This window comes from Pollachius pollachius (genome assembly GCF_949987615.1).
Source record: "Pollachius pollachius genome assembly, chromosome: 20".
Taxonomy (NCBI): domain Eukaryota; kingdom Metazoa; phylum Chordata; class Actinopteri; order Gadiformes; family Gadidae; genus Pollachius; species Pollachius pollachius.
The window spans coordinates 1201991-1216990 of NC_136953.1; the positions used below are offsets into that span (position 1 = coordinate 1201991).

The following is a 15000-nucleotide window of genomic DNA, read 5'->3' on the forward strand; positions in this document are numbered from 1 at the left end:
CAATACTGTATGTGCTTCTCATAAATAAAAGCAAAAGGATAGGTGATAGGCATCAAGGAAATAAATGCATGCAAACTTGAAACTGATGCTACTAAGTTCTGTTTAGTTCTGACTGGTTTTTATCAGATAAAAAACCCCTGCTGTGAAGAACCTTTTGATTCCCAACCGGCTGTTTCCCAAATGCACATGAACGGTCGCTGTCGGGAACACGCGTAAGTGTGAGCGTCATCACTGACGAGCCGTCTCGTTATCACCAGGAGAGGGAACGCGCCTATAGACTGTGTCAGAGAGGGAGAGGTCCACTCATCTGCCGCCTTCGAAACAGCTCGGAGGTTCGGAAGCCCTTACGTGTCTTTACGTAAACCTTCCCTACTTCCGAAATACTTCATAACTTCATAACAACAACAAGTATGGATGCCCACAGGGACTTCTTCTGCTTCTTTGCTGAATCAGATGAATCAGTTATTAGAACTGCATGCGTTGGTTGAACATGAGCGAGAATTGATCAGGTGATGTTTATAATTTTAAGCTATAATGTATCGTAATGCAAATGTTAGAATGGGTGTTAAGTTCACCTCTTAGTGCTTTTTTTTCTCTTAATTTTATTTACAATTTCCTTTTAGTCTATTAATGAAATGGGCAGCCATTGTTGTGACGTGATCTCGGAGGACTCGAGTAGCTTTACCTCCGCACAAAGCTCTTAGCGAAGACTAAGACCCAACAGAGTGTTCAAAGCACTTTCCTCCGAGAATAAGGTCCAAACCTTCGAAACGCCCAGAAACTCCAAGCGTTTTGAAAGCGGCATTCAAACGGAACAACAGATTGATGTCATCAGAGAGGGACACATCAAACACCGCGGGTGATGTCATCAGAGAGGGACACGTCAAACACCGCGGGGTGATGTCATCAGAGGGACACGTCAGACACCGTGGGGTGATGTCATCAGAGAGGGACACGTCCACTCTTCAAACGGAACAACAGAGGAGGTTGGTTCTATGAACCTCCTTACTGTACGAATATCGATATATTGTTTCTCCTTCTTCTGATAAATGTACTTACTCTAAGTCGCTTTGGATAAAAGCGTCCTAAATGCCCTACATGTAAATGTACATGGGTTAGGGTTTAGGGCCTATCCAATTAAAGTCAGCATTTTCCAACATCTTTCAGACCCGTCTCCACAAAAGCGGAGGTTGATTAGAAGGAGTGGGCGGGTTTATTGCGAAGGTCAGAACTTCATCTTTTTATTTGAATCTGTCGAAGCCCAAAGCAGCGGTCAACGGTACAGGGAATTCATTTTGACCAATGACATTGGGTCCAAATGTTTCAGTGGAGCCAGGAGAGAGCGATGGCTTGATCACCTAGCCCCCCTTTATATTAAGTTCAGGTCAGGAACATTTTAGTTACTATGTTACAGAGGCTTACGTTTGATATGCAGCATTTGTTTGTGTGGTTAAGGGCAGGGTAGGGCGCTTGCTGAAAGCAATGCATGATGGGAAGAATGGCGAGATGACCAGCCGAACTGATTGAACTCAGTCCTGTGATTGGTGTTAACTTGGAACTCACTTTAACCTTCCACTCGCAGCTCTCTTTTTTCAACTATTTATTTGAACGTCACAAAACTATTACTGTTTACATCCTTGGAACATAATGGGGATGTTTCTTAACATGGCTCTCAAAGGACCGCCTGTTGAAATCCAGTTTTACAAATCCATCTTTTATTTACTATCACAGGCCAGTCCGTCAAACAGCTTTCTAAACTCAAACAACCAGTTGAAGGGTTTGGAAGTATTCATAATATCCAGTGTTTGGATTAGGGTGGGTTTCCAGACGGAATGTGTACATATTCAGCCAATGACTCTGCAGAATTAGGACAACCTATCAAGTGTGTTCCAGAAAATAGTGTTGCTAGGTTACCGTGCGGGGGAAAAATATTGGCACGCAGAGAAACAACACATTTCCTAACAGCCTTGCGTACTGCAAGACCCAAAATAGGTGTCAGGCGGTGTGATATATACCACTGCTATTGTTTCATCTGGCTCATCGTAAAACCTCAAATTGGATTCCATGCGAGAAGCGTGTGGTTGGAGGAAACCTTTTTGGCTACATTAACGCTATTAATGAATCAGTGTGATGAGGGTTAGGGTTTAGTTTTGTGCGTTTTTTATTACACTTAAGATGAAACACGAGGTTCACTCCTCAGTCAACAGCCCACTGGTTCTATTTCCATGTTTAACCCAGACCCTGACCAAACCATCCACAGCCTAAACCTGACAGATCTAAACTGCATTATCCAAACTCTGGAGACCCTTCTGGCCATGGTATTTTCTATGTTCTGTAAACCTGACATTACAATTTAAAAAAGTAAGCATGAACATTTCTCAATGTACACATAATAAAGTGTTAACATTTTACAAACATACAGATGGAGGGATTGAAGGCAGTCATAGCCAGTGTTGCCACAGTTACCGTGAAAAAGTAATCCTTTTACTGATTGCTAGTTACTCATTAAAATAGTAACTTAGTTACTTTACTGATTACTTGATTTTAAGAGTAACTTAGTTAGATTACAAGTTATTTTATTAGTTACATTTAGCTGCGACAACACCCCCTGCCGCCTCAAAATAAAAAATTACAACCGTTTTTGCCAATACTAACTTTTTGCCCACAGTTTGAAAAAACAGTGATGTAACATATCACTCCCATGGGGATGGGGGTGAGAGGTCAAAGGTCAGAGACTCACAGGGCTGGAGTGAGAGGTCAGACTCACAGGGTTGGAGTGAGAGGTCAGAGGTCAGACTCACAGAGTTGGAGTGAGAGGTCAGAGAGAGGTCAGAGGTCAGACTCACAGGGCTTGAGTGAGAGGTCAGAGGTCAGACTCACAGGGTTGGAGTGAGAGGTCAGAGGTCAGACTCACAGGGTTGGAGTGAGAGGTCAGAGGTCAGACTCACAGGGTTGGAGTGAGAGGTCAGACTCACAGGGTTGGAGTGATAAGTCAGAGGTCAGACTCACAGGGTTGGAGTGAGAGGTCAGAGGTCAGACTCACAGGGTTGGAGTCAGAGGTCAGACTCACAAGGTTGGAGTGAGAGGTCAGAGGTCAGACTCACAGGGTTGGAGTGAGAGGTCAGACTCACAGGGTTGCAGTGAGAGGTCAGAGGTCAGACTCACAGGGTTGGAGTGAGAGGTCAGAGGTCAGACTCACAGGGTTGGAGTGAGAGATCAGAGGTCAGACTCACAGGGTTGGAGTGAGAGGTCAGAGGTCAGACTCACAGGGTTGGAGTGAGAGGTCAGAGGTCAGACTCACAGGGTTGGAGTAAGAGGTCAGAGGTCAGACTCACAGGATTGGAGTGAGAGGTCAGAGGTCAGACTCACAGGGTTGCAGTGAGAGGTCAGAGGTCAGACTCACAGGGTTGCAGTGAGAGGTCAGAGGTCAGACTCACAGGGTTGCAGTGAGAGGTCAGAGGTCAGACTCACAGGGTTGCAGTGAGAGGTCAGAGGTCAGACTCACAGGGTTGGAGTGAGAGGTCAGACTCACAGGGTTGGAGTGAGAGGTCAGAGGTCAGACTCACAGGGTTGGAATGAGAGGTCAGAGGTCAGACTCACAGGGTTGCAGTGAGAGGTCAGAGGTCAGACTCACAGGGTTGGAGTGAGAGGTCAGAGGTCAGACTCACAGGGTTGGAGTAAGAGGTCAGAGGTCAGACTCACAGGGTTGGAGTGAGAGGTCAGAGGTCAGACTCACAGGGTTGAGTGAGAGGTCAGAGAGAGGTCAGAGGTCAGACTCACAGGGTTGGAGTGAGAGGTCAGAGGTCAGACTCACAGGGTTGCAGTGAGAGGTCAGAGGTCAGACTCACAGGGTTGCAGTGAGAGGTCAGAGGTCAGACTCACAGGGTTGGAGTGAGAGGTCAGACTCACAAGGTTGGAGTGAGAGGTCAGAGGTCAGACTCACAGGGTTGGAGTGAGAGGTCAGACTCACAAGGTTGGAGTGAGAGGTCAGACTCACAGGGTTGCAGTGAGAGGTCAGAGGTCAGACTCACAGGGTTGGAGTGAGAGGTCAGAGGTCAGACTCACAGGGTTGCAGTGAGAGGTCAGAGGTCAGACTCACAGGGTTGGAGTGAGAGGTCAGAGGTCAGACTCACAGGGTTGGAGTGAGAGGTCAGAGGTCAGACTCACAAGGTTGCAGTGAGAGGTCAGAGGTCAGACTCACAGGGTTGCAGTGAGAGGTCAGAGGTCAGACTCACAGGGTTGGAGTGAGAGGTCAGACTCACAAGGTTGGAGTGAGAGGTCAGAGGTCAGACTCACAGGGTTGGAGTGAGAGGTCAGACTCACAAGGTTGGAGTGAGAGGTCAGAGGTCAGACTCACAGGGTTGCAGTGAGAGGTCAGAGGTCAGACTCACAGGGTTGGAGTGAGAGGTCAGAGGTCAGACTCACAGGGTTGCAGTGAGAGGTCAGAGGTCAGACTCACAGGGTTGGAGTGAGAGGTCAGAGGTCAGACTCACAGGGTTGGAGTGAGAGGTCAGAGGTCAGACTCACAGGGTTGCAGTGAGAGGTCAGAGGTCAGACTCACAGGGTTGGAGTGCAGCACGGTGAAGAAGTCTGGGCTGCAGAGGAACTTGGCGCTGGGGGACTGGAGCAGCAGGGACAGACGGGAGCGGCCGCTGGAGTGGCCAACCACGCTCTCTCTGCGGTACTCTACACACACACACACACACACACACACACACACACACACACACAAAGGATGAGAACAGAAACACATACAAACACAGGATGAGCACATGAGAGAACACACACACACACACACACAGGATGAGAACACAAACACACACACACACAGGATGAGCACATGAGAGAACACACACACACACACAGGATGGGAAAATGAGAGAACAAACAAACACAGGATGAAAACACACACACACAAACACACACACACACACACAGGTTGAGAACATGAGATAACACACACACAGAGGATCATACAGACATGAGAACACAAACACACGTACGCGTACAGGCACACACACATGCACACACATACAAACACAGACACACACACACATATTTCACACACATAGTACAAACAGACAAGCATTGAGCAGTTGCATTAAACAATGAAGCTATTACCAAAGGATGCAAGAATTCCTGCAAGAACGCCAGAATCATTGGAGTAAATAATGTCCTCAAACCTGCCAGAACATCGATCTATCTGAAGCTCTTCCTGAGCGCGTATCGACGTGTCCCTGCCCATGACTCAGTAAGAGGACATACCGTCACCGTCCATGAGGACATCGCTGTGTCCCAGTGGGACCCCCAGGGGACTGACCGTGGATGGCGTGAGGCAACAGGTCGCTGTCGGCTGCATCTGGCGGGGGGTCCACCGGGTTGTCCTCCGTCCGGTCTGCGTTAGTGATGGTCCTCCTGATGCTCTGGTACCTGAGAAGACAGAACAACATCACCATGGTGCCACTGGTCTGAATCAGTCTTAAGCTATCGCTAGGCGGCCCCCAGTCCTCTTACCCATGGGCCTGGTTTAGAGAATTTGAATATGATTTATTTGATGATGCTTCAATTATCTCTAAAGGGTAATTATAATCTCGACCAGAAACTCTTTAATCCTTATTCTTCCAATTCTTATTATTTAATCCTTAGTCTTATTCCTGAGAATAGGACCATGTGTGTTTTTTTCTGTTTAAAATCGATGCCATTAAAATAGACCTCCTTTTCCTTCTCTTCTTTTCATGTTTTCCTATCTCCCCCCTCTCTCTTCCACCTTTCTCTCCCCCTCTCTCTCCTACTACTCTCTCCCCTTCCTTTCTCCAGACCCTCTCTCCCACTCCCCTCCCCAAACTCTCTCTCCCACTTCTCTCTCCCTCCTCTCTTCCTCTTCTCTGCCTCTCCCCCCCATCTCTCTCCCATTCCTCTCCTCCCCTCTTCTCTCCCCCTCCTCTCCTCTTCTATCCTCTCTCCTTCTCCTCTCTCCCCCTCACCCCCAACCCTTCTATACACTGGTTTCTCTCCACATGTTTTCATCTTGGGGGTGTACAGAAAGAGAAGAGACAGATCTCTCTATCTAGCGTGGTCTATCTCTGCAGATCCAATGAAGTGTTTCAAGAGACAGAGACACACAGCTTCCTGCCAGTGTGGTTTCCAAGGCAACGACACAGAGAAACATGCACTCCAAAAGAAGTTTCACCGGTACACACAAACAGAATGATCGATAACCTTCCACGTATATCAGCAGCAGTTACCAACGTACAACTGTGTTAAATCTGCATCCACAATCCGCAAGCAGGGTTGTTTCTGAGACGTGTAACGCATGAGGTGTTATACTGTATGAATGTTTGATGTATAAGGTTTTTCTCAACCTTACCTATGCACTTATCCCCCTATTCAGGAGTCATAGAGCTCCCGATGTGAACATTTCCTACTTTAACAAAGTTCTCCTATTGGGTGTTCAAAATTATAAGAAGCTCTTCTCTTTTACTGTTTTCATGGCTGATTCTGCTGGAGAAGAGACTTAATGTATGCATACATTAAATAATCCTGCATTCTACAACTATGGTGTACTTGTTTGCATTGAGGATTCATCTGTCCTAGATACAGTATCTCATCATGAAGTGCCAGGACATTTTCTGATCTCCTTTCTTGTTATAGTTTCAGTTTTGTACTTTCCACGACGCTGACGGCTGAAATATGTGAATCTAAATTTAAAACACGATTCTTAACCCTTGAATTAGGCTCCTAGGAGTGTCGCTCTCATCACCGATGGGCCAGCAGCAGCCTACCCTGTATGTCGACAGGTATTCAATAAGAGGGCCCTAACAAGTTCCTTGTCCACCCTGCCCCATCTAACCGTAGAGCTGTCTCTGATTAGGTGAATTTTGTTGATTGTGATTGGACACCAGTTCATCCCTGATGGCAACCCGGGGATTTAAAAAAAAAATTGTTTGCTATGTATATATATTGATTATGGCACCCATTGAACTCCTTACCATACCTGGAGGGATGGATCCCCTACTCTGCGTTCCTTCTCAGAATCTATTCCATGTCAATTAAAGGAGTTTTTTCATGTTCTCTGGGGGCTAGCGTTAAGGGGGTGTCATAAATACATGGCCTGTAAAGCCTTTTGAGACTGTAACTTTCATCAAGGGATACGCAATAAAGTTGACTTGGCTTGATACGTTAAGCTATAAACGCTGCTTCAAATTCCTAAATTGAGTTCTTCAAGAATCAATACAGTGATTTAAAGAGTAACTAAACATGGACATGAAAACACCAGCGCCAAATACTGGTTATCGAGCGACACTTTGAGCCAATCAGAGAAATGACATGTAATGACCTATTTCCCCAGAGGTGGCGCTGTTGCTGCGGTTAAACCCTTGTGTTTTCCGCTCAGAGAAAGCCTCTCCCTAAGTGTTTCCTGAGGGCACTGGACTGGAAGGAGGACTGCTAGGTGAAGGTCCTGAGAGGGGTCTGCCGGACCTCCCACCTGCGGTTCAGCTGCTCCATCTGCTGGATGGAGCTGGAGCGGGTGAGGCCCTGGGGAGCCGGGGGGCCTGTGGGCCGCTGCCACGTGGTGGTCCGGTTCACGTGGTCCACGAAGAAGATCCTCCCGTGGCTGTCGATCCTCGCCTCCCAGTCTGGAGAGGAAACACGCCCAGTCGACCCATCAACTCCACTCTATGGCATCGGGCTTTTTCTGTCAAAAGTCGGGACATTTTCTCGCCAAAAACTGGATCTAAAATAATGAACTCTTGTGCATGTGCACACCGCAGCCCTCCAGGCACACCAGCCAACCCCAACAAGCTGATCCAGGTCTTTCATTCATCCATCTACCTCCTGAGAGCTTCAGACGGAATGCTGAGACTGGACCAGGACCCAGCACAGAGCCACAAGGGTTAAAGGTCACAGAGAGTCTCGGGAGGACAACTACACGCTGTTCCTGGCCTATAACAGCGTCTTCCCTCAGGCTGCGGACACCGGTCACCGTTCTCCCCCCGACCGAGCGGGACGCTGCCTTCCAGTCCATGAGCCTGTCAGAGGGACCAGGCACTGACCTTTCCATGGACACTTGAACACAAGGCTTCCCTTTCTTCGACGTACACTACACTATCTCACCTCCAGTCACAAACACCTCTTAGACCTCAGACCTAGACATGAGGCAGGGTATTCACAGCAGCAGCGGAGCAGGCGGTACGGTACGGGGGGGGCCACCCTGATGGTGGTGGGGGTCCGAGCAGCACTCACTGGGAGGCAGGGGCTCGTCCACGCGCTGGTACCGGTGCATGTCGTGGCGTACAGCAGGAAGGGAGGAGCGCACTGGGTGGCCGTTGACCTGGCTGCCTACACGCAGAGAGAGGACAGAAAGTTACATGGTTAACTGCAGAGACAACCTAAAAGGGCGGTTTGGTGCTTGCTGCAATAGAGCGCATCGTGACACAACGGGACAACCATTGGTCCACTTCGGCCCCGCTCCGTCCTCTACCTTCCTCCCCGTCCGTCTCCGTGGCAGCCTGATCTGAATCCACCGGCCCCACCTCTTTGGGTGTCCTTGGCTCCGCCCCCTCCACTTGTTCCTCAGCCACTCCCCCGCTGGCCTGTAAGCTCCGCCTTCGCTCCGCAATCTGCTCGCTGGATTCCTGATGGGCCGAGGCGGACGCCCCTTCAGCTTGACTGGCCGGAGTTTGCACACTGACGGTGTCGACCACATCTTGCCTGCATGGCAGGGTATCAACAACAGCAGGTCCCCCCGGATCTATGGCCGTCTCTGCCCCTTCCTCGGTGTCCTGTTCCAACACAATGCCAATTAGAAACCTTTGAAGCAAATGTTTAATACACGTAACAATATGGCATCGCTTCAAAGGACTCAAGTCAATGTGACTCGACAGGCCCCGAATGTAAACGTTAGCCTTTATGATGCTTATCTGTACAGCCAATGAAACGCCTTCATCACATACGGCAATCCAAAACACGCAGGGCGTCTGAGGGCCCCTTGGGATTGTCATTTTTAAGAGGGCCACCTCACCACAGCCGTGGTCATGGTGATGGGACAGCTCTCAGAGGACGAGACCACGGTCTGCGGGGCCGTGGCCATGGAGCAGGAGTCCATCTCCGACAGAGGGTCCTCTCCTAGCGCCCGGCCCTCCTCCTGCTCCTCCAGGCTCCCCTGCAGAGCGTGGTGGGACATGGCCTCCGTGAAGGGCGTCTCGTCCACCTCCGAGAAGACGTCCGGCTCAGAGATGTCGTCCAGGCCGGGGTCCAGGTCCGGGAGCCCCTCCTCCTCCTCCGTGTCCTCAGCCGGCCGGGCCCGGGCGCGTGGCTCCGCCCCCGCCGGTTCTGACGCCGGGGGGCTTTCCGGCGCCGACCGGCCCGGGTCCGGCTGGGTCTCGGGGAAGGGGTCCTCCTCTTCCTCCAGCGGGCCCATCTCCGAGGGGTCCCCCCCTCCGTTGAGCAGCAGGGGGGATCCCGGGACGGGGGTGAGGTCCTGGGCGCCCGAGGAGCGCTCGTCGTCCTCGTCCGAGTCGATGTGCAGCATGGCGCTGAGGCGCGTGTGCGTGGGGAAGCTGGAGCGCAGCTGGGGCGAGGCGGCGCCCAGCGGCCGCTCCCCCGGGCCCTTGGGCGCCTCGATGGCGTCCAGGCCCTCGCTGAGCGACCTCAGGAGCCTCTCGTGACCCGACAGCCCTTCGGCCCCGCCCACGAACATGGCCTCGGCGCCGCCCACCGCCGCCACGTCCTTCTGGGGGTGGTACGCCGCGGCCCCGCCCCCCCAGAGGGCCTGGGAGCAGTGGGAGCCGGTGGGGGAGTGGGCCGAGTGCACCATGCCCGGGAGGTGGTGGGGAAGGTCCTCGTCGTCGGAGGGGGTCCCCGGGGCCCCGTTCAGGGACGACAGGCCGATGATGGAGTCGGGGGACGCCCCTGGGGACGCAGAGAGGGAGAGGGCCAGTCAGACGGCAGGGTCGGAGTAGACGGGGTTGGGCTTTGATCAGCCCTGAGATCAAGGTGTCAACATGCAATGAGACGATATCCGAACACTAAAACGACTGAACAAGGTAACGTCATGCATCTGTCTGATAATGTTATCCCCAGACTACGATAGCTATCTCCCAATAAAGACAGGTATCTCTGTGAGCGTATGTCCTCTATCTCGTTGATCTACATCCCACTCGGCGTGCGACCCGAGGGAGTTCAGCGGCGTGAAGCGCTCAATGTCAATCGACTGGGAACAAAACCAACAACCAGTGGCGCTCTGTGCGGCAGCGGGGAAAGGGCTTCGGGGGCGGGGCTTTGTGGGGCGTGGCTTTGAGGGCGGGCCTCCAGGGCTGAGCGTGTCTCAAACTATGTCGGCAGTGGGCCTATACGAGCCACGGTTCACTGGCTGCGGTTCACTTGGGCACTGTACTGTACTGTACTGTACTGGGTATACTGGGTTATGTTAGGCTCACTCATTAAAAGAGGCTCTTTAGGTCTGTCTGCTTCAGTTTTCTCGTCAACATTCTGTTCAACTGACTTGGCACTTAGTTGGTAGGAAGTTATTTGGATGAGCGATGCTCGAGAAAGCTGCAACGATCGTCCCGTTCGGAACGGGCACTGAGGACCGGCGGAGCTGCTGTGGGGAGGGTGAACCGGTTTGAACGAGCGGATCTCGACCGAGCTGCAAGCGGCCGGACGGGAGGCCCAGCGATCTGCCCGTTCAGAACACAGCCTTTTGCACTGCATTAGTTCCTATAATAGTAATAATTTCTCAGTAAGCATCAATAAACAATGAATCATCATCAAAGATGATGAATCAATGACTTCATGCATAATTAAAGAGGCCCAAAATAAACACAGCTCAGATTTGAGTAGCACACACAGCATGTTGAGCCGTAATCCTCTCTTCTTTCCTGACACAAGAGTACTTTTTCCAAAGCGTGTTTGAACTGGAGCATGGCGTCTTAAGCAGGGCTGTCCAATAGGAGGGTCTCTCCGTGAGGGGTGGTCGTGGGTTGGCTCACCGTCGGGCCCGGTGGAAGTGAGCTCCACTCTGAACTGCATCTGCCCGCTGACGTGCTCAGTGGGCAGCCGGCGACACAGCGAGAAGGAGACGGGCTGCACCCTGCGCAGGAGGAGAGGGGAGGGAGAGGGCTTGGGTTGTGGATGTCGTCTAACCGGACTGTCTATGCAGTGTCAAGGGTGTGTGACGCAAAGACATGCACAGAAATGACAATAAATCAAATAGTCTTTTTAATAATGATTGTGTACGGGTAGGGAGGGGGTGTATATCTTATTGAATCTCTTGAGTTATAGAATAATGTGAGAATGCAATGTTGTGTGATCATATAATTATGTGTACTGATATGTGTAGCTTTTATTGGGTCTTTTTTCTCATCTGGTTTGGTTTTTACTAGAGCAACACATGTTTGTGTGCGCTTCACTTACCCAGGAATCTTCTCAATGAGCCTCTGAACAGGAATTGTCAGCTGACCCAAGAAGCGTTTGATGATTGGTCGACTTTTTGCAAACTTATCCTTGACCTCGATGTACAGTATGTCTGTCATAAGTGCTACGAAAGTATATTTCTGGAGAGAGATTCAGAAAAATTGCATTTTCTTATTTTCAAAATTAGCTTAAATTTGAACTTCAATCAAAATAAATCCAAACCATGTTTTATATTTTTACATTGGAATATTGTAACACTAATATAATGCCAGAGGGCTAACTAGAGTGCTAAGTAACAGGAGCCTTAGCTGTGAGTGCTAAGTAGAACACTAACAGGAATGCTGGCTATGAGTGCTGGATTACTAGAGCCCTAACCAGAATACTAACTTAATAGCTAGCTGTTAGCACTAACAATAACTTGGTAACTAGAGCCCTAACCAGAATGCTAACTTAATTGCTAGCTGTGAGCAAAACCTATAACTTGATAACTAGGGTCCTAAACAGAATGCTAACTTTAATAGCTAGCTGTGAGCAATAACTATAACTTCATAACTAGGGCCCTAAACAGAATGCTAACTTTAATAGCTAGCTGTGAGCAATAACTATAACTTGATAACTAAAGCCCTAACTAGTATGCTATCTTGATGACAGGCTCTGAGCACTACCTATAACTTGATAACTAGAGCCCTAACCAGATTGCTAACTTAATAGCTAGCTGTGAGTAATAACTATTATTTGATAACTAGAGCCCTAACCAGAATGATAACTTGATCACTAGAGCCCTAACCCGAATGCTTACTTGATGACTGGCTGTGAGCAGTAATGATAACTTGGTAACTAGAGCCCTAACCAGAATGATAACTTGATGACTTGATAACTTGATAACCAGATTGCTATCTTAATAGCTTGCTGTGAGCAATAACCATAACTTAATAAGTAGAGCCCTAATCAGAGTGCTAACTTGATGACAGCACTAACTTCATCTGATTACTAGAGCCCTAACCAGAATGCTAACTTGAGAACTAGAGCCCTAAAGCAGGGGTTTTCAAAGTATGAGAGTGAGCCCTCCCTCAGAGAACAAATTTCAGCTGAGCCCCCCCCCCAATTTTTTTTTCTAAATCCCTGTGTTTTGAAAGATCTTTTAATTATTTTACACATTTTAAAGATCTCTGATCATATTTTACACATTTTAAAGATCTCTGATCATATTTTTTTAAAACATTTTTGAAACATTTTAAACATAGTTTTGAAACATTCTAAACATCTTTGTGCATTTTTAAACACATTTCTTAGCACATTTTAACATCTTTATCTAAGCATGTTTTTGCTTAACCCCTTAAAATACATTTGAACATCTTAATCTGTAAACTGCCAGTTTAGCCTCCTTTTTAGCTCACCTCAACTTTAGTGGGAGCAATGAGTTTGCGTCTTTAGCTGTGTTCGAAATCGTTCCCTATCACGGATATAGTGCACTATATAGGGTGCTCGCCATTTTTTAGTGGTGTTCGAATTCTCAGTGGTAAATTTCATGCACTATTTGGTGGACTTAAAATATCCATAAATTTGAGTGAACATACGATGTTCCGTACATGTTACTCCCGTATACCACAATGCAATGCGGTCATGCTTTCCGGAGGAGAAGAAGAAGCTGAATAACCGCGAAAATGAATAGAAATGTCAACAATTTATTTGGGATTTAACATAGAAAATATAATATTCAAAATTAATTTTAAAAAAAACTTGATCAAGGAAATGTAACATTCAACATCAATACAACCTCCAGTTTTCCTCGTGGGTGCCCGGTTTGTTTACATGATGTTGGCGCATCTGTCTGCGTCACACAAATACCCGGCGCATTAACTGACGCAAATGACGTTTAGAAATGTTCAGCGTAGTGTCCGAATTCTCGTTTGTTCGTTCCCTATATAGTGCACTATATCATGAACACTATATAGGGAATAGTGAGTGAGTGAATAGGGAACGATTTCGTACACAGCGCGTCTTCGTCTTTGCGGTTTTTTGCGTTACTTTTTCTGGTATATTTTTTTCTCACGTCGCGCCCCCCCTGAAGAACTCTGGTGCCCCCCAGGGGAGGCGCGCCTCACAGTTTGAAAACCACTGCCCTAAACAGAATACTAAGTTGATAACTAGAGCCCTAACCAAAATGCTAACTTGAGAACTAGAGATCTAACCAGAATGCTAACTTGATGACTAGAGCCCTAACCAAAATAATAACTTGAGAACTAGAGATCTAACCAGAATGCTAACTTGATGACTAGAGCCCTAACCAGAATGCTAACTTGATAACTAGAGGCGTAACAGAGTGCTAACTTGCTGACAGTGAGCACTGCCTATAATTTGATAACTAGAGCCCTTACTAGAATGATAACTTGAGCCCTTACCAGAGTGCTTATTTACTGACAGTGAGCAATAACTATAACTTGATAACTAGAGCCCTAACCAGAGTGCTAACCTGATAAATAAAGCCCTATCCAGAGTGCTAACCTGATAACTAGAGCCCTAACCAGAGTGCTAACTTGATATCTAGAGCCCCAACCAGAGTGCTACCCTGATAACTAGAGCCCTAACCAGAGTGCTAACCTGATAACTAGAGCCCTAACCAGAGTGCTAACCTGATAACTAGAGCCCTAACCAGAGTGCTAACCTGATTACTAGAGCCCAAACCAGAGTGCTAACCTGATAACTAGAGCCCTAACCAGAGTGCTAACCTGATAACTAGAGCCCTAACCAGAGTGCTTACCTGATAACTAGAGCCCTAACCAGAGTGCTAACCTGATAACTAGAGCCCTTACCAGAGTGCTAACCTGATAACTAGAGCCCTAACCAGAGTGCTAACCTGATAACTAGAGTCCTAACCAGAGTGCTAACCTGATAACTAGAGCCCAAACCAGAGTGCTAACCTGATAACTAGAGCCCCTACCAGAGTGCTAACCTGATAACTAAAGCCCTAACCAGAGTGCTAACCTGATAACTAGAGCCCTAACCAGAGTGCTAACCTGATAACTAGAGCCCCTACCAGAGTGCTAACCTGATAACTAGAGCCCTAACGAGTGTGCTAACCTGATAACTAGAGCCCTAACCAGAGTGCTAACCTGATAACTAAAGCCCTAACCAGAGTGCTAACCTGATAACTAGAGCCCTAACGAGAGTGCTTACCTGATAAATAGAGCCCTAACCAGAGTGCTAACCTGATAACTAGAGCCCTAACCAGAGTGCTAACCTGATAAGTGGAGCCCTAACCAGAGTGCTAACCTGATAACTAGAGCCCTAACAGAGTGCTAACTTGTTGCCGGTGAGCACTACCTCTCCGTGCCACACAGGGTTGGTGGTGTTGGCGATGATGGCGGAGCGCCTCTCCTGGCCGTGGTGACTGAAGGTGGGGAACATGCTCCTCTTCCCCGGGTGGATGGACATCTTCAGGTAGGGGTCAGGGTTGAAGAACATCCCCTTTTTCAGACCCGTGGCTCGGAGATCTGGCACAACAAGGGGCAGAGGTTAGCGAGCTGTTACCCCAGGGACCCTGGGGGCAGGTGAGGGGCTGTGAACTGTCATTGGAGAGCTTTG

General features: G+C 48.6%; 1 protein-coding gene across 1 annotated transcript in view; it reads right to left on the reverse strand.

Annotated features, from left to right (window-relative positions):
- hecw2a (HECT, C2 and WW domain containing E3 ubiquitin protein ligase 2a) overlaps nt 1-15000 on the reverse strand; it is a gene marked incomplete at both ends in the record, with an annotated part of 42697 nt that overhangs the window by 19637 nt on the left and 8060 nt on the right. The window contains 9 exons of the mRNA XM_079757714.1: nt 4562-4686; nt 5321-5430; nt 7487-7637; nt 8245-8340; nt 8483-8783; nt 9023-9912; nt 10992-11092; nt 11416-11555; nt 14740-14909. Coding sequence (XP_079613840.1) covers nt 4562-4686; nt 5321-5430; nt 7487-7637; nt 8245-8340; nt 8483-8783; nt 9023-9912; nt 10992-11092; nt 11416-11555; nt 14740-14909 — 2084 coding nt within the window. The remainder of the gene's footprint in view (nt 1-4561; nt 4687-5320; nt 5431-7486; nt 7638-8244; nt 8341-8482; nt 8784-9022; nt 9913-10991; nt 11093-11415; nt 11556-14739; nt 14910-15000) is intronic.